The sequence below is a fragment of the Chlamydotis macqueenii genome, chromosome 9 (assembly GCF_036417535.1).
Source record: "Chlamydotis macqueenii isolate bChlMac1 chromosome 9, bChlMac1.mat, whole genome shotgun sequence".
Taxonomy (NCBI): Eukaryota; Metazoa; Chordata; class Aves; order Otidiformes; family Otididae; genus Chlamydotis; species Chlamydotis macqueenii.
Window position 1 is genome coordinate 9,400,584 of NC_141564.1, and position 23,022 is coordinate 9,423,605.

At 53.0% G+C, this 23,022-nt stretch overlaps 1 protein-coding gene across 1 annotated transcript in view; it reads left to right on the plus strand.

Annotated features, from left to right (window-relative positions):
• EPHB1 (EPH receptor B1) overlaps positions 1 to 23,022 on the plus strand; it is an 82,215-nt gene that overhangs the window by 48,618 nt on the left and 10,575 nt on the right. The window contains exons 4-14 of the mRNA XM_086755095.1: positions 4,174 to 4,329; positions 7,206 to 7,541; positions 10,107 to 10,288; positions 11,496 to 11,658; positions 13,826 to 13,934; positions 14,152 to 14,216; positions 17,965 to 18,087; positions 19,157 to 19,404; positions 19,706 to 19,921; positions 21,858 to 22,007; positions 22,609 to 22,802. Of these exons, the coding sequence (XP_086611221.1) occupies positions 4,174 to 4,329; positions 7,206 to 7,541; positions 10,107 to 10,288; positions 11,496 to 11,658; positions 13,826 to 13,934; positions 14,152 to 14,216; positions 17,965 to 18,087; positions 19,157 to 19,404; positions 19,706 to 19,921; positions 21,858 to 22,007; positions 22,609 to 22,802 (1,942 nt within the window). The remainder of the gene's footprint in view (positions 1 to 4,173; positions 4,330 to 7,205; positions 7,542 to 10,106; positions 10,289 to 11,495; positions 11,659 to 13,825; positions 13,935 to 14,151; positions 14,217 to 17,964; positions 18,088 to 19,156; positions 19,405 to 19,705; positions 19,922 to 21,857; positions 22,008 to 22,608; positions 22,803 to 23,022) is intronic.

Sequence of the window (23,022 nt, forward strand, 5' to 3'; positions counted from 1 at the left end):
TCTTTTTGGAGCAGGCTGGATCATCCAGGCTTTCTCAGTGCCTTTGCACGTGGCAGACCTCTCCATGCCTCCAGCTTGCTTGAGGGCATTGCCTGGTGCAGCACCATTACTTCTAACCCGGCTTTTCCTCACCTGCTGTGCTGGTGTGACCATGGGCACGCGCATGGGTGTGCTTAAACACACTGGTTTTGCCCTACAAGGGCATTGAGTCCAAAAAGGAACCCAAACCAAGCATGAATTTAGGAGAACCTGGCCTATGTAGTTAGCTCTGCCCCGCGGGGACATCAGGGACATGGGAGCAATGAGACGGCGCAGGCTTGGTTTGCTGCGAGCGGAGGGAGCTGCGTGGGGTGCCAGGGAGGGCCGGGGGGAGCAGTTGGGGAATTGTGAGCTGAAGTCTGTAATTCTTTGCAGAAGTTCCTGTGTTAAAACCTGATCCTGAGGAGCTTTAGACCAAGTTAATGTAGAGGAGATGTCTCCTTTCTTTCTTTTTTTTTTTTTTTCACTAAAGCTTCCCTGAGAGAGTAATTAAAAAGTGCAAGTTCCAGGCATTAACCAACAGGATTTAGTTTGAGAAATGAAACGCTTGGATACCCCTGCGCTTGCACCCTTTCCGCAGTGTCTGCTCTGTTGATGGTGGCTTGCCTTGGGCAGGAGCTGGGCTGGATGAGCAGGGATCCTGCTTACCTCCAGCTCTTTGCAGGAGCCCTGGCACCTGAGATATAAGGGGTGTGGGATACACGCTGTTAAGACAGAGGAGTTTTCAGCAGGAGGAAAGCCTTGCATTGCTGCTGTGTGCCATTACTGAGTCGGTAACTCATCCTGCCCCGTGCAAGCTGCAGAGTGAAGAGGGCGGCAGCGATGGGGTGCAGGTCTGCTGTGCCTTTGCTGAGTGTTTTGTCCCGTGTGGGATGTGGCCACATCCACACCCCAGGGCGTTTGAGGCAGGGTAAGAGGGGCAGCTCCAGCCAGGAGAGCCCCAGCTGTACCCAGCCCTGTGGGGTGCTGCAAATTGGCTGCCATCCCCACCATCACCCCTCAGGCAGGAGAGAAACTTGCATCTGTCTTGGTTTTTTGCCCCCCCTCAGACCTCTAGCAGTGACATCTTGCTGCAAGCAAGCAAGCAAGCAACCCCCCCACGATGCTCCCTGCCACCCCCAAACACCTCCATCAGCGCTGGGAAGGGGGTCCTGTGGGCAAACCCCTGACCCTCACCGCCCGGGATGTGCGACGTTCCTGGGTGCAGGTAGGACCATTGATGCGCGGGCGGCTTTGGGCTGCGGGAGGGGGTGTAAGTGCTGAGCAGGCAGCCCCGGCGAGCACTGAAGCCGCTCGGTGTCTCGGCTGGGTTTCGTGCCTCATCATTTACAAACACACCGCTAGCGCTTGAACGTGAGGAAATGGATAGTTAAGCACATCATTAATCTTATCCAGCCCACATAATCAACAATCAATTAGTTCTTCTCCGGACTGAAGAGGTGCAGATTGGGCTGCAGCCTGGGCACGGGCGGAGGGAGCCCGTTTCTGCAGGGAAGGCTGAGGCAGAGCCTCATCTCACACTCATCTAAGGCGCTATTGCAGATCCAGACCTTGCCAGCTCTGGGAAACTTTCTTGCGGCAGCCCTTAAATCAAGGCAAACATTGCACTTGCCATTAGCGGGATGATTTTTTGCTCCCTCCTGGCCTTGAGCACTCTCTCCGAGCCTTATATTCGGACCGTGCGTTTTAGCGTCTGAAGGATTATGGATCCCACGCTGCGTGGGTCTCTATAAATCCCACCATGGCATTGCAGGGGCTTAGGGGTTTCAGCTTCACCTTTGCTGTGAGGTTCGTGGTTCAGCTCCCCTAGAAAGAGGGGAGATGCGGGCAACAGTGAGAGCGGAGGGCTGCAGCCCGCGGCGGCTTTGGGAGGAAGGAGAAGGCATCAGCCTCCCTGGAAACTGTGGGAGACTTCAGGCAAGCACAATGTAATTACAGGAGAGAAAAGCTAATTGGTAATAATAACAATTAAGAGCCACGTACCTGCAGATTACAGGAATTTGTGGATAAGTGAAGTGATAAAAGAAACCTGAGGACACTGGGTTGCAGAGTGTACTTTGTTCAGGTATTTTGACAAAGCATCACTTGGATTAATTGTAATTAAAAATTAACAAACCCCTTCAGCTGACCTACCAACATGCCCCTGTGCTTAAAACTGACGCGTGTTCATAGTGCTGCAACCCTCTCACCCTCCTCCCTTCCTCTCCTGTCTCCTTTCATCAAAATCCAGGTGTCCGCTCTCTGGTACCGCTGCCCTCTCCTTCCTGCTCCTCCAAAGGGCCCAGGATGTTTCGGGCACGTTTCTGAATGTGTCCTCCAGCTCTAGAGCCTGCAAGACACCCATTGCACATCTCATGGATGCTAGCGCTTGCTGGTGGGAGTGCAGTGCCTGATGGGAAGGGAGAGGTGAAGAAGTGGAGATCCACTTCGGAGTCTTAGCATCCACACATGGTTGCGTCTCCTGCCTTGTGTGCCTGGTGTAACTCTGCGCTTCCTCATGCTGATATGGGGCACAGGGCCCCGTGTGTCCAGCTGCCTGTCTGCATGAGGTGGTGGGTTATGGCCCTGAGTGCTTCCATAAGAAGCATGCATGTGGCGTGGCTGTGGTAGGATGCGAGAAGTTGATGGTCCTCCTGTGGTGGGGAGGTGGAAGGGCAGTGTGAGATGGTGGCTGGTCCTTCTGGGATGCCACGTCCTCACTTGGCTGTTAACATTATTGGAAAGAGATGGTTTGTCGCAGCTGATTGTGTGCTTCAGGCGGGGGAGAAATATCTCCTGAATAATAAAATTGTAAAATATTGTTTTGATTTAGCCTTTTTTATCATCTTTTAATATCTGGAAAGACTGTGTGAGCAAGAGGCCTTCATGAGTTTTGAATGACAGGTTAAAGGGCTCCAATAAAGATTAGATGGTCCACTATCTCCCAAGGAAATTGCATCAAAGTGGTTACTCCTGCTTGCTCCTGTTAATTTCCTCTTCATGGCTGCTAGGAGATGCCTCATATCCTGATGCAGCAGACAGGGGCTAAGAGGCACTTTCCATTATCTCAATCATCGCCGTGTTTATGAGACACTTAGGGTGTTTCTCTGCAGAGCCATGCCTTGGAGCTGACAGTATCATGGGGGCAGAGCCGGGAGCCAAACGGGGATGGGACCACTGTGCGCGAGGCCAGGAACCATCTCCCCCAGCCGAGTGGTGAACCTGGACGGAGGTCTGGTCCTTCCAGTACATGTGCCAAAATACAGATGCTACATTCTGCAGCTTTTGGTTTCGTAGGGGTCACCCAAGGGTTTTGTTAGACATCAAGGATGGATGAGCATCCGTTCATCAGCACCTAGTTGGTGAGGACTGGTAAAGTGGGGCAGGGATGAGGGACCACATCTTTGTCACTGTGTCTGCACTCTCTAACCACAGAGCAGCAAGACAGTTGATTAATGAAACCTCCCCCCCGTCACTGATTAAAGTCTTGCCGTAACTGTAACTGGAGCATCTTCTCATTTATGAATTAGTTACCATTTCCTGCTTGAATGAACTGGGAGGCGGACAGCCGGGAAGTTTATTAGCCCCGGCCTGCGGGGAATTAATGGGATGGACCCGTAAGACACTGTCATGGACATCACATCAACTTTTTAATTAAGTATTCAAAGTTTGCTTGGAAAAAAGAGATGCAAGACCTGAGCCGTGCTGTTGAGATGGTGGAAAGGGACATTTCAGATGAACAGAAGGGGAACGCTGTCCTGCCCCTGCATGTCCATATCCTCATGGGTGCTGCTGGGGAAGGGGGTCCCGCAGCCCTCCACTGTCCTCCTGCCCAGATAGGAGCGGTGGGGAGTGAACCAGCTGCTGTGACCCCCTTGCTGTGCCTGGCTAATTACTGTGTCATTGCCATGTGATTTCAGTGTTTTCCTAGTAACTCCAGAAATAATTCATGGAAAATTATGGCCATCCTAGCTTCGTAGGAAAGTGCTACTCTGTTTAGCTCTGATACAGATTTGAACTTTTTCTGCATCTTATTTTTTATTTCTTTCTTTTCTTTTTCTTTCTGCCCCATTTCAAGGATGGGACTTGCTTTCACCTCCACCCCAGGACTGTTTGGTACTCACCTGCTCTCTTCTCCTCTCCTTTCTCTTGCAGCCTGCCCGGCGGGGACGTTCAAGGCCAGCCAGGGCGCGGGGTTCTGCGTGCCATGCCCTCCCAACAGCCGCTCTACTGCCGAGGCCTCGCCGGTCTGCACGTGCCGCAACGGCTACTACCGGGCGGATTTTGACCTGCCAGCAGCTGCCTGCACCAGTGAGTAACAGATTGGAGTTGATGGGGCGGGTGAGGGCTGCAGGGTCTCGCTCCTCTCCGCTGCTGGGGAAGCAACGGGAATAAAGTCTTAACCCACGAGCTTTTTAATCCTGTTTTCTGCCCCCATCCAGCTGTGGAGGGGAGCGAGAGAGCAGCTGGGTGGGCGTCTGACAGCCAGCTGAGGTCAACCCACAGCAAGGGTTTAACTTTGCAGTGGGCTGGGGTACCTGTATTGAATACCTATTCCTCTCCGTTTGGCGCCTTCTCCATGTGCTATAGAAACGCTCCTCACACTGACAGAAATCCCTTCACCACGTCGGTATAAGCAGATGATGTCTTCTCACCCTTTGCTCTGCTTTCCTGGGACACCGCCGTGGCACACACCAAATGAGAGTGATGGGACAGTCCGGCAGCCCGCCTCTCTGGCAGCTGTTTGAATGTACACTTCACTCTGGCAGTGGCGGTGATGGCAGGGAGATAGCTCCCAGGATAAATTAGAATTTAAAGTTATCTGCTCTGGTTGTCTTGTTCATAGTCTTGCAGACAGAGTATTTTTTTATAGGAGGAAAGGGTGCGTTAAGCATTGGTATTCAGCGTGGCATTGTGTGTGATGCATCGCTGCTCGGCTGTCTGCCCAAGCCACCTGGGATGACAGCAGCAGCCTCAAGCCTGTCTTTTGGTGAGAGAAGAAAGATGCTGTGCTCTTCACCCCACTGGGAGCATGAGTCTCAGCCTCAACTGCCCCCTCCCAAAAATACTCTCCAGGCTCTTGAGTCAGGGAGTTTTAGCACAAGGGTGCTCTGGACCCTTGGTGCTGGGGAGTGCCTGAAGTGCACATTGGAAACGAGGAAAGGATTTGCATGTTCTGCTGGATCACTTGAGCTGTCAGAGCGGAGGTAGTCAGCAGGTAGCACAACTGCAGACAAATCCATATATCTTTATTGTATCTCGTTACGTAGTGGATTTACAGTATCGCTGCGCTATAGGAATACAGTATAAAAATAGTCTATTTGCTGATTTTTGTTTCTTCTTGTCGATGCTAAATTTTACAACGCTCTAATGTGAGTTCCCAGCTCTTTGCCAACAAAGTTTCTCTGTGTCAGAGAAGTAAATGACAGTGTGGAGCTGCAGGCGCTGCCCTGGACCAGAGCCCTTCCTGAGGACGGTGCCTGCGAGCACCGTTCCTGCCCCATACCCCTGGCACGGGAGGGAAAGAGCTGCAATTAAAGAGGAGGGAATTTGGGGAGACAGTGGTTTGCCTCTGGGTCAGGGAAGAAAGATGTTTTTCTCCCTTTTTCTTGAAAAAAAAGCTTAACAATATATTGTCTGCTTAAAGTACGAAGAAGGGGAATGGATTAAGGTTGCTGAGACAGATTGCAGCTTGGGTAACTCACCATTTATTGGTCCTTCTCCCCAGCCTTTGTGAGGCCTCTGGTCTGATTCCCCCATGGAATTTATGTCCTTGCCTCTACTCCTGCCCCTGACGTGTCCACTAACACCCCTCCTGTAAACCCCTTTGACATCTGTGGATGGTACCACAGGACGTCTGTGGTACCTCGAATCTACAGAAGTCCTTTCAGTGATGGTGCTGCACTGGCAACTGCTCCCTGACCTGCAAGTTTTCTCTGCTATAGGGGAAAAGAATTGAAGGAAATGGAATTTTTTTATTTTTAATTTTTTTTTTTTAAGGCTGCCATTCTTCTGGGCATTTTAACAAAATGCTTTCATCTGCCGTATCTGCAGCAATGGCGCAGAGAGGCTCCCAAAGTGCCTGCCTGGGTGCGATTAAGGGAGCAGGGGGAGAGGGCAGCGTAGGTGGGGGTGACCACCCGCACACCCCACCCCCCCCCCCGGGCTGGCTGGCAGGTGACCTGTGATCTCTATCCCACCAGCCACATCACACCCATGCAGATGAAGCTGCCTCTGCCCAGCCCGTCCCCGACCACTAATGGAGCTAATTTATCTGCAGCCGCTAACGATGTTCCCCAGCACACACAAGTGGAGGGCTCCCCTGGGATGTTTTTCCCCAAGACAGAGTGTGCTTTGCTCTCTTAACCTTTCATCGCAGGTCAAGTCCTCCATCATTTTTATTGCTCCCCTCATTGTGGCAAAGTCCTTTTTCTTTCTTGGAAGCGCAGTGCTGAGCACTGCTGGCATGAGTAATTAATCACTCTCCTTATTTAAATATAACCCAGCAGCTGGATTTTGTGGTTTTGGCCGCGGAGCGATCCTAGCTAACCCCAATCAGCTGCTCGCAAAACAGTGAGTGGTGCTGGGCGCGGAGGAGAGCTTTCCTCCATGCTGTTAAATACCTGGGCTCCCAACTTAGGATATCAAAGCGTTAATAACCACTTTCCATTTCTGACTCTCGTTTTGCCCACTGCTCCTCCATTTCTCTGTGATGCTGGCTGAGTGGTGTTTCTCTCGCTGTGATAATCTGTTTGAGGTACTTCTCCACGTGAGCACTGGAGCTATCCTGGTGTCTCTCTCCTGCTGATTAAAACGGATCCATCTTGGCAGGTGGATCTGCATGCACTCTGCATGGGAGTTTTTTTTTGTTTGTTTGTTTGTTTGTTTGTTTTTGAGACTAAGTGGGTTTGTGGCATGAGAGTCCTCATCCCCAGCCATGGAACTCTTCTCTGTGGCCAGCAGTGTGGGTGGTCAGCATAGCCAATGAGGAGACCCTGACCCTGAATTGAGCAAAGCCGTAGAGACCGAATTCTTCCTAAGTCAGGTGGTGATGGGTAGACTGGCAGACAGAGCTGTGGGATGTCCTTCTCCATGCTGGAGCCTCCTGGGGCTCTCTCTGAGCCCTGGTAGGCCTAAGCGTAACGTTTTGGGCAAAGACCTGTCTCAAGTGCTCTCCTCTCCCACAGGCGTCCCGTCCGGCCCGCGCAATGTCATCTCCATTGTCAATGAGACGTCTATCATCTTGGAGTGGCACCCGCCGCGGGAGACAGGGGGTCGTGATGATGTCACCTACAACATTGTCTGCAAGAAGTGCCGGTCGGACCGACGCGCCTGCTCCCGCTGCGACGACAACGTGGACTTTGTCCCCAGGCAGCTGGGGCTGACGGAGACCCGGGTTTTCATCAGCAACCTGTGGGCACACACGCCGTACACCTTTGAGATCCAGGCTGTCAATGGGGTTTCCAACAAGAGCCCCTTCCCACCGCAGCACGTCTCTGTCAACATCACCACTAACCAAGCTGGTGAGTCCTGGGACGGTGCGGTGCTGGGAGTTTTAAGCTGTACACTGTGGCTTTGCAAGCTCTGAGTCCAAAGGAAAAAGTTCCTGGGGTGTGCATGGTGTGTGATGACTGCAGTAAACCTGCACTCAGCCCTGGGCAGGCTGCAGGGGAAGCGGAAGGCAAAGAGAAAGGCCAAAACAAGAGGGAGGGAGAGGGATAGGGGAGGTGGAGGGGGTGCCTGTGCCCTGGGCAAAGCCAGAGCTGGGTTGTGGGAGGGAAGGGGGTGAGGACCGATGTCTGCTTTTTCTTCCCCCCCTAGATTACTTGGGGATGAAACAGTATCGCTATTTCCCCCCTTTTCCTGACTGTGAGGGGGGATGAATCCAGCCTTGAAATGCAGCCTGGCTGCATCCCAACACGGTGGGAGCAGCATCCCAGGGCTGAGTTCAGGTTCTATCTCCTCTGGCACATCCATCTCCCATTGGTTTCTCCTCCTCCTCTTTTCCAGGCTTCCCTGCCTAGAATGATAATTTCTGGGGATGGTAATTTCTGCTTTGTGCTGAGCGTGTAATGCAGGCAGCCTTCACCAACTCACTCCCTCGGGAGAGTACGACGGAGAAACCTGGTGTAAATTTTTAGTCTCTCGGCTCTGGAGAATACAAATCTATGCTTGTGCCTGGCTGGCATCGCTGTCTCCTGAACCACATGCAAACTTGCCTCTGATTTCCAGGCCTTTTATCCCAGAGTGCGGTTTTGGGGGTGTTTCTTCACTCATCTCCCACCTCGGGGCTGCCTAGAAGCTGGGAATAGCCAGGGCTTCCAGGTCTGTCCTTACCCCTGCGCTCCCTGTTTGCCTTGCAAAGGCTGAATATCGACGTGGAAATGCTCCCAGTGCTGTGGGATGGGCTGTGGGGTAACCTGATGGAAATGCATCCAGGTGTGGCAAGGGCAGAATCGATACTGTCCCTCTAAAATATCTTTGGCTTTGCAGCGGGCTTTTCCACGCGCTTTCCCCACGCAGGGCTGGATCCGGGCTGGTTAGCGCATCTCACCTCACAGGGCTGCTCCCGGCTCCGTCAACCTGCACGCGCTATCCACGCTAATGGGGCGGGGAATGCAGCAATTAACAAAACAGCAATCAAGCTAAGTGTTTAATTTCAGCCCACGAGCATCTTCTCAGAGCGGATGTGGAGAAATTAAAAAAAAAAAATAAATACAGGATTAAATATGCCGGGTAAACAAAGGCAGTGCCAAACTGTCAACATCTCTCAGTGCACCCGCACGGAGCAGGGCTCCCACTGCTCCCAAATTCCCTCTGCAGCACGATCCTGTGCCCCAGGCCAGTCGTGCTGAGCTCAGCTCTGCCCCGGATCCATGGGGAGGAAGCATTTTCCCTGCCCAGTGCTGCCTGCGCTGGATAGGAAGTAGGTCATGCCAGTGCTGCTTCGGGTGCGGAGAGTCTTGCTACCTTTCTTGGAGGCTTTTGGTAGGATTATGTGCAGGATCAGGGCCATATTGCCTGGCTCTACCCCTTTCAAGTATAATTTGGAGGCCAAAAAGCCTTTGGAAGAGTGGTTCCTGGCTATTATAGTGGCTTGCTGTCCCTGATGGTGGAAGGATGGTGTTGCTGCTGCTGAGAATGCTCAGCTCAGGGGGTGCTTGGCTCTGGGGGTGCTCGATGACAACTGCGTGCTGGCTGCATGCTTGGCCAGTGCCGAACATCTTGCTTTCTCTGGGGATGCTGCGATGAGATGCCTGGGACCCCTGTGGTTTGCTGCCTGGGGAGTCTTGGGGGCTGCAGGGGTGGAGGCGCTGCCTTTCGAGCACCCTTGCGCCATGGCCCCAGGGCACACAAGGAGCTGAAGGATGGTTTGGGACTGTTCTACAAGCGTTTGGGCTTCAGAAATAAAACTCTTGGGAGAAGCATGTTTAGGCGCTGAGGATGAGCATCCCCAAAGAGCCCCTAAGAGTGGATCCAGCAGCTCCTCTGGGACAGGGCTGAGCCAAAGCCGTGCTACAGGCTCCAGCACCGTGGGGTCCCGTTGCTGGGCGGGGTTGTCCCTGCCCTGGTTTCCTGTTATCATCCTCATGGTGGGCAGATTTTTGCTCCTACATCTTATTCCTGACAGCACATGGGCTCGCAGCCGTTGCACAGGCTCCTGCAGTGTTGGCTCGCCCGGGGAGGTTGTCACGGCAGAAGATGATAAGCAGAGCTGGGGACCGTCATTGAACCTTGGTTTGTCCCTTCTGGGGAGAGCTTTGCTGTCTTTGCCCCTCCGTGGGAGATATCCTTGGAGCAAGCAATCCCAGGCATAAAGAAAACCGAGGATTTCTAAGCCCCTAATTAAAAAGAATAATTGCTTTAAATACCAGAATTCCCTTGCGAGCTCGCTGCTGTGGCTCCATGTAAGCTGCTGAGATGCCGCTGTTCCCGCTGCTAATGTGTGAGCTACTCCCATGGAGCGAACAGCCACAGGCATGGGAGATTTGGGATGCTCCATGTGCCCAGGAGATTATCCCCCTCCCTAGGGCTGTCAGTCCTACCCCTTTCCATTAATTTTCTCTCCTTTCCCGTTTCCTTGACAGCACCCTCCACTGTCCCCATCATGCACCAGGTAAGCGCCACGATGAGGAGCATCACGCTCTCCTGGCCTCAGCCTGAGCAGCCCAACGGCATCATCCTGGACTATGAGATCCGCTACTACGAGAAGGTGAGCCGCATCTGCACGCCTGATGTCAGCAGCGCCGTGGGCTCCAGACCGGCAGCGGTAAGCTTGGTTGGAAACCTCACAATGGAGGGTGGGATGGGGGCACGCAGAGCTTCAGACATCCCTGCCAGGAAGGCTGCTCAGGTCCTGAGCTTGCTGGGAGGGGGGAAACACTGATGAGCTTTGAGTCAGGCTCTTTGCTGGGAAGAATCCAGGTGGTGGGACAGGCAATGGGATGGGTGACTGGTCTCCTGCACCGGGTCCAGAGGGTGGGAGCGACGTGCAACCAGAAGAAGGGAAGCGATGCTGTGGCTGCAGATGCTAGTTCCTCTCCCATGGGCAGCGTTTTCTCCAGCACATCAGTGCCTGTTGCTGGCTTGGCTCTGGTATCTGCTAGGTTGAGCAGGGACCTGGAGTGTGGGGACAGCATTAGGAGGAAAGGAGAGGAACAGCGAGGACCAGCGAAGGTTATCAGGGTTGTCCCTGTCCTGGATCACTGCCTCCTGCCAGGTCGTTTCACTGGCAGCCATCCTTCCCCGCAGGGGACATGCTTTCGACCCTTGCGGTGAACCGTGCCGAGCCCAAGCTGTTCCATCCCTCCCGCGTCTTGCCAGCTTTAATGAATTCTGCTAAATGTGAATAATTAGATGATTTCACCAGCAGCCCCTTTATGGCATATCACTGGGGAACGTTGCAAAAAAATGAGATTTGAGATGCATGACGTTTCCACCAAGGTTTAGCAAAAGAGCAGGCTGCAGAGCAGGGACCGTAGGGGCTGGAGCTCTTGGCGGAGGCAAGTTGCTCTTGAAGCGGCTCGAGCGGATTATTGTAGGGCATGTTACAGCATTTCGGTAACTGTATAAATGTACAAGGACATTGGTGGTTTGAAGAGGACAAATTTGCTGCTCTTGAGCATTTTTGCTCTGAGTATTCTTATTGTTTCCCCCCACTGTTCCATACTCTTTGCTATGGTGGGACCAGGGGGGCTGCCTGGGAGGCAGGTGCTGTGAGGACCTTCCTAGCTCCCCGGAGGCCCATAAGAGCTTGTGGCTCCTGTTTCTGTGGGTTGAGGGCAACCAGGAGGGTCTGAGTTACCTTACCCAGGATCCAGTGCTTGTCCTTTTGGAGCAGAGCCAGGGCCACCACTTTATCCCCCTGCAGATAAACCTCATCCCTGCCATCAACAGGGATGGGGGAGCTGCAGGGCACATTGTCCCCACCGCTGTCCTCTCTCCCTGCTGACTGTCTCTCTTGGCTGTGCCCACAGGACCACAACGAGTACAACTCCTCCATGGCCCGCAGCCAGACCAACACAGCCAGGATCGAGGGGCTGCGCCCCGGCATGGTGTACGTGGTGCAGGTGCGAGCCCGCACCGTGGCTGGCTACGGCAAGTACAGCGGGAAGATGTGCTTCCAGACGCTGACGGATGGTGAGTTTGGGAGGGGGGGACAGGGAGGTGAAGGGGGGATGGCTGTCTTTCCAGTGACAGCTTCGAGCTCTAATTGGATTAAACGAACTTGTCTCTGCAAACCTCTCTCCCAGTGGGCAGCGTGGCAAAAGCCAGGTGATTTACAGCGATGTCTTATTAATCGCCAGCTGGAGGAGTAATCTGCTTTAAATCTCTTAGCTCTGTTTTCTCCCCTGCTATTTAGCTGCATTTTTTGTCTTTCCTGCCTCTGACCGTGGTGGCAGAGTCCCCCTGCCACCAGCTTTGAGTCTGGCATGGCAAGGCGACAGGAGCAGAGGCTTGTTGACCCTCAGAGGAAGGACTCTTGGTCAGCTCCAGGGATGCTCTCCTAGGGTGCTTGGAGCTGCATCTGAGCCATCAGGGCAAAGCTGGATGGGTCAGACCCATCTCTAAACACTGATTCTCCACCCTGAGGTGGTGTGTCCAAGGGAAAGGCCCCGCTCATGGTCTTCATGGCTTCTTCTGGCCTCCTTACCAAAGTCAGGCTGTTGTTCTTCTGGCCCCAGCCCTTCCTGCACCCACAAACTCTAGATTCCTTTAGAGACTAGTGACTCGTGGAAGGGTTTTCCATTAATGTCAGTTTTGGGACAAACGTAGAAGTTGGTGAAAGATACAAGGCTTCTTTCATGGTCCTCCTATCCCTCCAGACATTGGGGGAGCTGAAGTCCCTGCAAGAAGCCCCTTCCTTGCCTTTGCCAGCACAGTTCCTGCTCCACTTAGGTGACTCCATGGGTCCCAGCCCCACTGGCTGTCTTTTCTAAAACTTTCCTTCTTTCTTAAAAGCGAGTCGTGCCGTGCTTGCGCTTGTGTCGAGTGCCAGCTGGGGTGGGAAAGGAAAAACACGCAGGGAGACGGAAGGGAAGGAAGTGGTAATAAACCACTCCAGTGCCTCGAATGTTCAGGATTCAAAAGCGAGAAGAAAAATCCTGCCTCAAATAAGCAATTAATTGAAATTTAATAAGAATGGATAGCGTAGATTATTAAATAATAATTGATTGTTAGATGAGAATTTCTCAGGATTTAAGCAGCATGCAAGAGAGAAATCTAGCTGCTGGTAATTAACTGCAGAGTAGAAAAATACAGATAAAAAGGTGCTAAATGCTTTCTTTTGGAGTGAATTTTATTTTAACCCTTGCTTGTGGCTGCTGGCACAACCTGGCAGACCTTGCTGGGGATGGTTGGAAAGGGGGGTGTTTCTGGAGGGCTGCAGAAGCCCACAGGAGTTGTGGAGTCTGCTGAATACCATCCACCCACACGACTATGGCTAGCCACACCACTCATGGGGCAGGGCAGGAGAAGGGGAAAATGGAGGGAGACACATGGACGTGGCAAATGGCTTTCTCAGGGTTGCTCGAGGCATGTCCAGTCCTCCCTGTGCCACCTCGGCTTTCACCCCAGCCTGCTGCTGGTGGACACAGCGGGTCAACGAGAGGATGCAGGGGGGTTTGAAGGATGCTCAATGTGGAAGGAACGCTGTGGTTGCTGCAGCTCTGCAAAAGGAGTTGGCTTGTGCCATCTTTCGAGGTGTAGAGACCAGTCCGTCTGCAAGCAGACGTGCAGCAAAGGCGGATTCTCCTGGGCGCCTCTCTCTCAAGGTTAACTGTTGTGTGGTGGACTCTCTAGTGTCTAATATGAGTGAAATCCTGGCACAGCCTTCCCCATCTGGTTGGTTATTAATAGGGTCTCTTCTCTCCCTCCTTTCCTGGAATGCATAGGACCTTTGTGTCTGTGAGACCCAGTGTTAAATTTGGTTGAAATGACTAAGAGGTTTAAATTTATTGAGGGAAGAGAAGCCCCAGGGACATGAACAAAGCCACCTTTTAAATGTCTCTTTGGGAAACTAGACCCACACACTGTTGGTTTGACTTGATTCCCAGGACCTTCTCTTCCATATTTTTAACCCAAAACACGTACGAGCTGAACGTGACAATCATTCCTTGTAAACACAGCACTGGCTCATCACCTGCCTCAATCAATGCTCCTGCCTGGATCTCCCTTGTCCCACCACCCTCCCATGGGAGCAGCACCCATGGAATGAGAGGGGGTGTTACAAGACCCCTTCCCAGGAGGCTGTTCTTAATCCATGAGTATGCAAGGGAGAATTCACCGTGTCTCTCGTCTCTTGCAGATGACTACAAGTCAGAACTGAGAGAGCAGCTGCCTTTGATCGCGGGGTCCGCAGCAGCTGGGGTGGTTTTCATCGTCTCGCTGGTGGCCATTTCCATCGTCTGCAGCAGGTAGGTCCCCATGGGATGCTGCATCCCTGGAAGGCGGAAGTGATGAGATGCAGCTGGGAGAGATTTGGGGTAGGAAGGGAGGGACAGGGGACCCCTGTAGCTGGAGAGAGCACTGAGCTGTCCCTGCTCGCTGAGTGTTGCTGGCAGGGGAGTGGTTCGGGGCCGTCACCAGCCACTCATCCCTCAAGCCTGGCTTTTTTCTCCCCTTTTCTCCCAGGAAGCGCGCCTACAGCAAGGAGGCAGTGTACAGCGATAAATTGCAGCACTACAGCACTGGGCGAGGTGAGTGAGGAAAAGTGGGCAAGGGAAACACTTCTGAACCTGCAGCTGGCATATGTCTCACTCCTGCACCTTCCAACATGCATGGTGGCGGGATGAAAGCCCCGTGGGGCAGATGGAGAGGACCATAGGGTGGGAGCAGAGATGTCCACAGCTGTGTGTCAGGCTGTCTGTGGGGGTTTTGCAGTGGTGGGTGGGAAAATAAAAGCAACAGGAGGGATTTGGGGGATGGAGATGGATTTGGAGGGACAGAGGGACATAAGGGGCAGGGGGGATATAGGGGGACAAGGCATGGGGACAGGATGCTGTGAAGACTCCAAGAGGAGGAAGGCAAGGAGAGAGGCAGTGTGCAAAGGAGGGATGAGCTCCTGATCTCCTGCCACAGGCTCTGCCCAGACCAGGATCAGTGCTGGGCTGCTCTTACCGCTAAAGGGACTCCGAATATTGGGACCATAGCCAGGGAGTGGGGGCTGGTGGCTCGTATTGCTTCTGTCCTTCTGGGTGCGTGGCAGCTACTTGCCCTGCCGCCTGCTCTGGGAAGGATGTGCAGCCAGTGACTGGGGAGGGTTCAGCTGGCTTTGGGCTGCTGATCCCCTTGGCAGACAACTAGGAGAGCCTGAGCTTGATGGGCCTTTTCCTAAGACACCTTTGTGGTTGGTGAAGCTGTGCAGCAGAATAAATTGGAGGCATCTGTTGTGTATAGTGTGCTCAGGTGCTCCTCCAGCCCCTGGTAAAGCTGCCAGTGGGCTGTTGTGATCACTGGGAATGATCATACAGCAGCAAAGCAGTAGCTCCAGGGGATGAGGAGTCGCCACCCGGTGCCTGCAGGCTCCATGCCCCGTCCCCACGGGGCGTAAATCCCATTTACACTCCTAAAAATACCTCCCAGGTGCCTTTTGCTGCCTTGCGGGAAGAAACTGTCCCTGGCTCCTGGGCATCTGCTTGGGGAAAAGGGCTGGCAGTGGGATGCATGAAGGATGGCCAGGGAAGGGAGGCACAGGCTGGGTGAGCGATCAGCCTGGCAGAGAAAACAGGAGGGCTGACAGGGAAGGAAAGGGTTTGGAGGCAGCCAGGAGAGCCCAGCCAAGCCAGCAACAGCCTACTAGATCTATTTTGATCCTCTCAGCTTCATACCAAACCCTCCCAGCGTGATGGCAGGGCTGTGAGGGGCCATAAACCTCCCAGCAAATGATAAATTGTTTTCTAAACATCACCAACTGATACTTAAATACAATGGACCTGTGCTTTTCCTCCCTCTTTTCTTTTTGTTTCTGCACCGTGAGTGGTGGGGGAAGATTTATTTGATGCCTGATGGCTAAGTCCATGTTGGGCTGCAGGTGGACTTATTTTTCCAGTTTTCCTCCTGTTTTGAAACATTCCCCACCCTGTGTGCATCCCTAGCTCGCCCCAAGCACCCCAGAACCCAGAGTGTTCAAGCCAGGTAGGAAAGCCATGAAGCGAGCGTCTGTGTTTAGTTTTTAAAGCTGGGTGATGCGAGGGTCGATGCCCGAAATCTGAGTGCCGGGGCTGCCGGATGCGCAGCAAAGCCCTTTCAAGGTTAGCAAGCCTCCAGGCGCTCGGTTATTGCAGACACTCGAGCAAAACAGGTGGCAAATTTGTGGTGAGCGACTAATGGAGTAACAAACGCATCCGCCGGAACAAATCACCCGCGCGTTTAGTGGCGTGGCAGTTAGAGCCTCCCCGGCGCGGCTCTGCGGTCCCTCCTGCGAGCCCCCTGGGATCACCGGCTGCCTGCTGCTGGCAAGGACTTCCCCCAGTGGGTTTTGGAGCGAGATGGGGGGTCTCTTAGGTTGTAATTTCTCATGCTTTACCTCTGACACCGTTTCGCCAGGAGCTTTGAGATAGGGAAATAGGGAAAGCACCCTGTTGAAGCAGCAGCAATTCAGCAAGGAGGGGTTTTTCTCTGTCCCAAAGATATTTATTCCCAAGGAAAAATGATGTTGAAAGTAATCTAACGCTGGAGTCAGGGTCGCGGTGCAGAGTGCTTCAACTTTTGAAGAGTGATAAAAAATTTGCCATGGTCTGCGGTAGTGATAAACGGCCTAATCCAGTTTCTGGGAGTATCGGGGCAACTGTAAGAGCACGGAGCTCTCTTTGCGGGCAGGCTCAGCACGGGTTGCCATTGATGTTGTGCTCTGGTACCCAGCGTTCCGCCCAGCTTTTGCCGGCGTGGCGATGATGGGCAAATGGCTGAGGTTTGCAGAGATGAGTAGTGGGTTTAGGTGCCCTACTCCCACTCATTCAGATGGGATGGGGATCGTGAGGGAGCTGAACCGGGTGTTTACTGAGCCCACAGGCAGACCCCAGGTCACGTCAGAGGGTGTTTGAAAAGCAGCCTGTGTTGACAGTGGGCAGGAAACTTTGGCATTATTGTCTCCTTTATTTCTTCAATATTTTGATCAGTGAGTCAGTCTCGGTTACGATCCTGTAAATCCCTTTGTAATCCTGGCTGGAGCATCAGCTGCTCTTGTAAAAAAATTTATGGGGCAGTTAAAGTGTATAAGACAGAGCCATAAAGGGATTTATGAACTGGGAGATGCACAGATGGCTTCATTGCAGCCTTCCCCGCCTGCCTCCGAGGCACAGGGCTTTTGCCCCAAACGCCCCTTTTGGGAAGGAGGATGCTCCTGCCTGGTTCCTTCCGAGTCCCGGGGGCCCTGCAAGCGGATTTCCCTCTGAGGCTGTTTTGCACCAGCAGTGCCCTGCTGCGAGGCTTTCCTGCCTCCTCCCAAACTACTTGCTGGCAAACTTGCAAAGCAGCTGGGAGCTGATTTAGATTCCTGGCGCGGAGCCGTGCAGAGGCGATGCTGTGGTCCACACATTCATCTGTGTCAGATCTAGAAGGGCTCCAGGAAGTGCCAGCACGACGGGATTGTGGCCCTTGGTGAGGTCCTTAACAGCACGATCAAACACTGTTAATCACCATAAGGGTGAGATACCTCAAGGAGGAGGACTAGGCAGTGGTGTCTCTCCTGGTCTCCTCCAGAGATGACCTTGAGGGGCTGCTATGCCATCCCTGGTCTCCTTTTCGGGTCAAAAATGGTACAGGAGGCTGAACCTCCACAAGGGTCCCCATTGGAGACCACAGTATCACGCCCGTGCCCCGTTGAGCCCCCAAACACGATGTCTGAAGACCTCATTTGGGGAATATGGGAGTTTGTTTTGATTTGTCCCCCGTTTGAAAAGGGGAAGAGCCCACTTGCTGCATCTCCCTGCAGCGTGGCCAGATCCTGCTGCCGCACATTGCCCCTGTGCGAGGGACCGCGCACTTGACTCGGAGGTCGGCCAAGCTGTACTTTATGGCTCCATACAGGTTGTTGATTATAATTGCTGCACTCTGTCAATTTAGTAGCCGCCACAAAGCTATCAGAGACCTTTTTGGGTAAATAAATATTTCTTCACTAATGCATGGAGCCTTGTAAAGCCCTCACCGTAAAGCCAGCTATTGTATTTCAGGTCTGTAACTGCTCTCCATCGCTGGGGAGGAGGAAGAGGAAGGATAATGGTGAGGGAGTGGAGAGCAGAGAGGGAGAGGAGAGGATGCAGGGGAAGGTCAGGTGGAGCAGGGGCCTAAAGAGGACAATAAGAGTCTATGGAGGTAGTGCAGGCATGTGTCTTAATGGATGTGCAGAGAGTGTGAGGACACGAGGGTTTCCAGTTTCTGGCCATGGCACAACTGCTCTTGGTTTTCTCTCCCTTTTGCTATTGCTCCCAAATTTCCCACAACAAGGTTCTCCAGGGATGAAGATCTACATCGACCCTTTCACTTATGAGGACCCCAATGAGGCGGTCCGAGAGTTTGCCAAGGAGATCGATGTATCCTTTGTGAAGATTGAAGAAGTCATTGGAGCAGGTGAGTCTCGCTGTCCCCTGCTGCCCGTCCCTCCCTGCCCTCTCCAATGGTCCTGCGTGGCCAGACACCCACCTGGAACAATTTTCTGGGGATGCACCTGCCGATCCTTCACCAAGAAAAACCCTCAAGGAAGCCTTGAAACATCAGGCTTTCCTGGCTTTGTGATGAGTTAGGGTGGATATGAGGTTAGTTTCTGCTCTCAAAATTCCTCTGAGGTGGGAAAGGCTCCATGCACATATTCACTGGGTGACTGCAGGACCTCTTGGGATTTCCTACTTGGCTTTTCCATGAGATAACAAGAAAAAGCCAGATCTCGCTTTAGTCTGTGCCATATTCCCATACATATGTATATATACACACACGTGCACGTATCTGTATGTCATCTGTGCTGCTTTTATTGCCATTTTTAAATAAGTATGTTGTACTCATAGAAGAGAAAGTGAGAAGCAGGAGGAAAGCTGCAAAGAAAGCCATGAGCTAGTTTGGTCGGGATCAGGTTCAGCGATGTATCAGCATCCCTTTGCTGCTTATCAAGGCAAAGTGGCTGCAAACCTGAATTAAATGTAATCCCTCCACAGGCAAATTTTGCCTTGGTGAAGGAAAAGCTCTCCAGCTGAAAATGAGAGGATGCTTTCTCTGTATTTTAAATAAGAGGGCAGCAATGAAAACAGACCAATTATTTTCCATTCGAAGATAAATGATGTGCAAAAAGGCAACAGAGATTATCAACACTGACACCTCATATTTGAGGTAGTCCTTAAATGTTGATGCTCTTGCTCTGCAAATCCTCACAGGGGTTTGCAAGAGCAGCCTTAGCCTCCACTTCTGTCAGTGCTGGATTCTGTCACCTTGGAGGAGGTTGCAAGCCCAAACACGTCCTCAGCAGCAGACATTTCCACTTTTAAAGAGGACAGGCGAGTAGATTTATAGAGGAGTGCATTGCTGAAGTGTTAACTGGCTGGTATTTCTCAGCTGATTGGTTTGGAAACCAAGCAGCTCAAGGTACCATTACTCTTCGCAATATTTTATGTGGAGGAGGAGGTGGTAGTGGATGCTCTTGCACTTGCAGGGGAGTTTGGAGAAGTGTATAAAGGACGCCTGAAGTTGCCCAGCAAGCGGGAGATCTATGTGGCCATCAAAACGCTCAAAGCTGGCTACTCCGAGAAGCAGCGCCGGGATTTCCTGAGCGAGGCCAGCATCATGGGGCAGTTCGACCACCCCAACATCATTCGGCTGGAAGGGGTGGTGACCAAAAGCCGACCGGTCATGATCATCACAGAGTTCATGGAGAATGGGGCCCTGGACTCGTTCCTGCGGGTAAGGCGAGGTGGGGCCGTGTGGGCTGTTGTTTAGCTGTGGGATTTGGGAACAAGGTGCTGGCATCCTGTTCCATAAATCCCAGTATGTTTCCTTAGCTTGGGAGGTTGTTGCAGTGTGCCGTACACCCCCAAAACTCATGTGTTTTGTGCTGGCATGCCTCTGCTTTAATCAGGCATGGCAAGGCAGCTGGACAGTCCTCTTGGGAGGTGCCATGTCCTCCTAAGGTTGGGGATGAGCAGCTCTGGTCCCGTGGTGGGGTCTACACGCTCACTCCTCTGCCTGCTCTTTCCTGTCGCAGCAAAACGACGGGCAGTTCACAGTGATCCAGCTGGTGGGGATGCTCAGAGGAATTGCTGCCGGGATGAAGTATCTTGCAGAGATGAATTACGTGCACCGAGATCTGGCTGCCAGGAACATCCTGGTCAACAGCAACCTGGTGTGCAAAGTGTCGGACTTTGGCCTCTCGCGCTACCTGCAGGACGATACGTCCGACCCCACCTACACCAGCTCCTTGGTAAGTACCTCTCACAAGATTTTGTCTTCCTCAGCATCCCTCGTGCCTCCCTGCACCCACTGCTAGCTGAACCTGGGAGAAGGGTGCTGTGCGTATACCTTGAGGCTTCTTCCCTGGGTGGGAGCATCTCAGGAGGGTTCCCACTATGTAGGCTTGTGGCCCAGAAACCCTGGCTGTGGTTCCCGCCCATCATCCTTTTTTCCCCCCTCCTTTCTCTTCCTCCCTTTTGTGAGTTTTCTGTCTCCCTCCTCCTCAAGCACCTTTCTGCCCTTAGCAGTTTCCAGATGAGCCTCTTCCCTCCCTCCATGGAGGTAAAGTGCACAGAGGAGTCCTTGGAGACACCGGGAAGGAGAGGCAAGGAGATCACAGCATCTCCCAATGGCACAGCAGTGGCGTTTTAACTCCTCTTCCCCCAGTGCCCCAGGCCTGGTCTGCCTTTCTCTGCTGGAAAATTGTTCCAGGTATTAATTAAAGAGATAAGCCTAATGGGAGCTCCACCGTTCCCCAGGCACCCTTCTCTCCTTAATTAACTCATTTGTCAGTACTGGCAGCCTCGCTTTCCCCTTGCTCCCCACTGCCCCAGGGGAACCCCCAGCTCCCCACCACAGCCTTCCTCCTTCCAGTGGGCTTGTGATACCCTTACTGATGTTGAGGATGAACAGAGGAGAAGGGGATGAGCAATCCTTTGACCTCATCTAATCAATTAACTAAAAGAGCATGTGTTGGGTGCAAACACAAGGCTACACCGACTCCTGCAGCAGTGTGTGGGCTGCTGAGCTGTGCCCAGACGCGGGGTTGGCTTCAGCCTCCAAAATGGGAAACCCACAGAGGTGCCTTTGAGGCTAGCTTCGTATTTTGGCCTAGCTGCAGCCCCTCACTCTTCCTCCCCTGCTTGTTGGGACATTTGCCCTCTCCTCGGACCTGCCCCGCTCCCTGCCCACACCCATCCTGCAGGCAGTGGCCTTTGAACAGACACCCATCATTTATTTTTTGTTCAAAGACCCCGGCAGTAGCTGCTGGCATGAGGCACGAAGTAGCCTTTCCCCACCTTTAGAGATAAAAGAGATTATCTCATCTATGTTTTTATTTAATTTAGGCCATAATAGATCTCCCCAGCAGCTGGGAAGTGATGCTGTGCCTGCGATTACATCACTCTGCCTCCCACAGCAGGTTTTTAGCTCTGGGGAAAAGGCAGGAAAAACAACCTAGCAGTTAATTTCTCCATTTGTAGTTATTCAAATCAAATTTTTTGCCATTCATCCTTCAAGAGCAGCTGACGCTTCGTCGGGAAGGCTACGGGAAACAATTGCACTAAACGATTTACAATGCAATTCTGCCCGGAGTAAATACCATGCATGTCTGTGGTTTTCCTTCATCCCTTGGCTCTTTTTGCTGCTGGTTTAGCGGTGCTTGCCCAGGGGGAGCAGTCCCTCTGTAAGTGCTGCCCCTCCACAGCATCCCTGACCCCTTGGCATGACCTCCAGCCCTTCCTGTCCTGCCAGGAGCTGGCACCTGCCCTAGCTTGATGGAATGGCTTGAGATACCGCTGGCTCCTTACCTGAGATGAGCAGTAGCGCAGTCCTGTGTAGCCCTTGTCACCTGATGTCTCCCTGGGAAGGGACCTGGGGACAGGCCATGGATGTGCCAGGTCCTGCAGGGCAGCGGGAGCAGGGAGGTGACACTTGAAGGTGACATCTGAGTGGGATAAACCCTTTTGTTCTGTTTAGCTATACCCTTTTGTGCAGGTATGAGATAAATTCATGGAGGCGTTTTTGGCTTCTGCCTCATTGCATCGGATGCCACCTGCCCGCTCCTCTGTGGGGTCCCCAGGGACCGGTGGCTGGGGGTGTGTGAGATGGCTCCAACCCTGGCTCGTGGGTGTCCAGGCTCCTCCGCCAAGGGAGCCGTTTCTCAGCTGCTCTCCCTTTTTCTACAGGGGGGGAAGATCCCCGTCAGGTGGACAGCACCGGAGGCCATCGCCTACCGCAAGTTCACTTCGGCCAGCGACGTCTGGAGCTACGGCATCGTCATGTGGGAGGTGATGTCGTTCGGGGAGAGGCCCTACTGGGACATGTCCAACCAAGACGTAAGCACTGGGAGTCATCCATACAGCTCTGGGAGGTGGGGGAGGGGCTCGTTCCCAAAAGAAAGCTCTGCCTGAATGGCTATCTGCTCCTTCCCATGCCTCGGCAGCGCTCGGTTTCGGAGATGAAACAGACTGGCAAGCGAGAGGATGCAAGGAGGGAAATTGGGAAGAAAAGCCAGTGGGCTGGTAATTGGACTTCAGCAAGCTGCAGAGCCTTTGAAAATGTTCAGAGGGTTTACGAGCAGGGAAAGAGCTTTGGTAGTTGGACTGCTGTACTCCGATGCGATCTGCTGAGATAATGAGTGGCAGCTCTCTGCCGGGAGGAACTGCGGTGTGTGGAGCATCAGAGTGGAGATTAACCTCTGAGAGCCCCAGCTCCGTCAGAGCCAGGAGCGTCTCCTCCTGCTCCTTTTTGCCGATGATCAAATGGGCTGGCAGCTGCCTTCCCGGCCTGCGGCAGCGCTGCCTGCGACACCTCTGCCTGCACAGGCAGCTCAGCTCAGAGAGAGGAGCGGCACGGGTGGCTCACCGTGGCTCTCCCTACGTGAGACCTCCAAGTCCCTTGTCCTCATGTGCTGCTTTCTCCCCTGCTGCCCTGCAGGTCATCAACGCGATCGAGCAGGATTACCGGCTCCCGCCGCCCATGGACTGTCCCTCTGCCCTGCACCAGCTGATGCTGGACTGTTGGCAGAAAGACCGCAACACCCGCCCGCGCTTCACCGAGATAGTCAACACGCTAGATAAAATGATCCGCAACCCGGCAAGCCTCAAAACTGTGGCTACCATCACCGCTGTGTGAGTGTCCTGGCGTGCGGGGAATGCTCTCGTGTCAGCATCCTAAGCCATGGCGAAAGGCTCCCCGAGCGGCTCGTGCTGCTGGGAGAAAGGACAGGAATTCATAAATCGTTTGCCAGGCGCGGGAGGTTTCTGTCTTTGCTCTGCCTGACAGTCAGACAAAGAACATGTAGTTTTCAGTCGAGCAACAGCAATAATTCTCTGCTATTGATTCTTTATG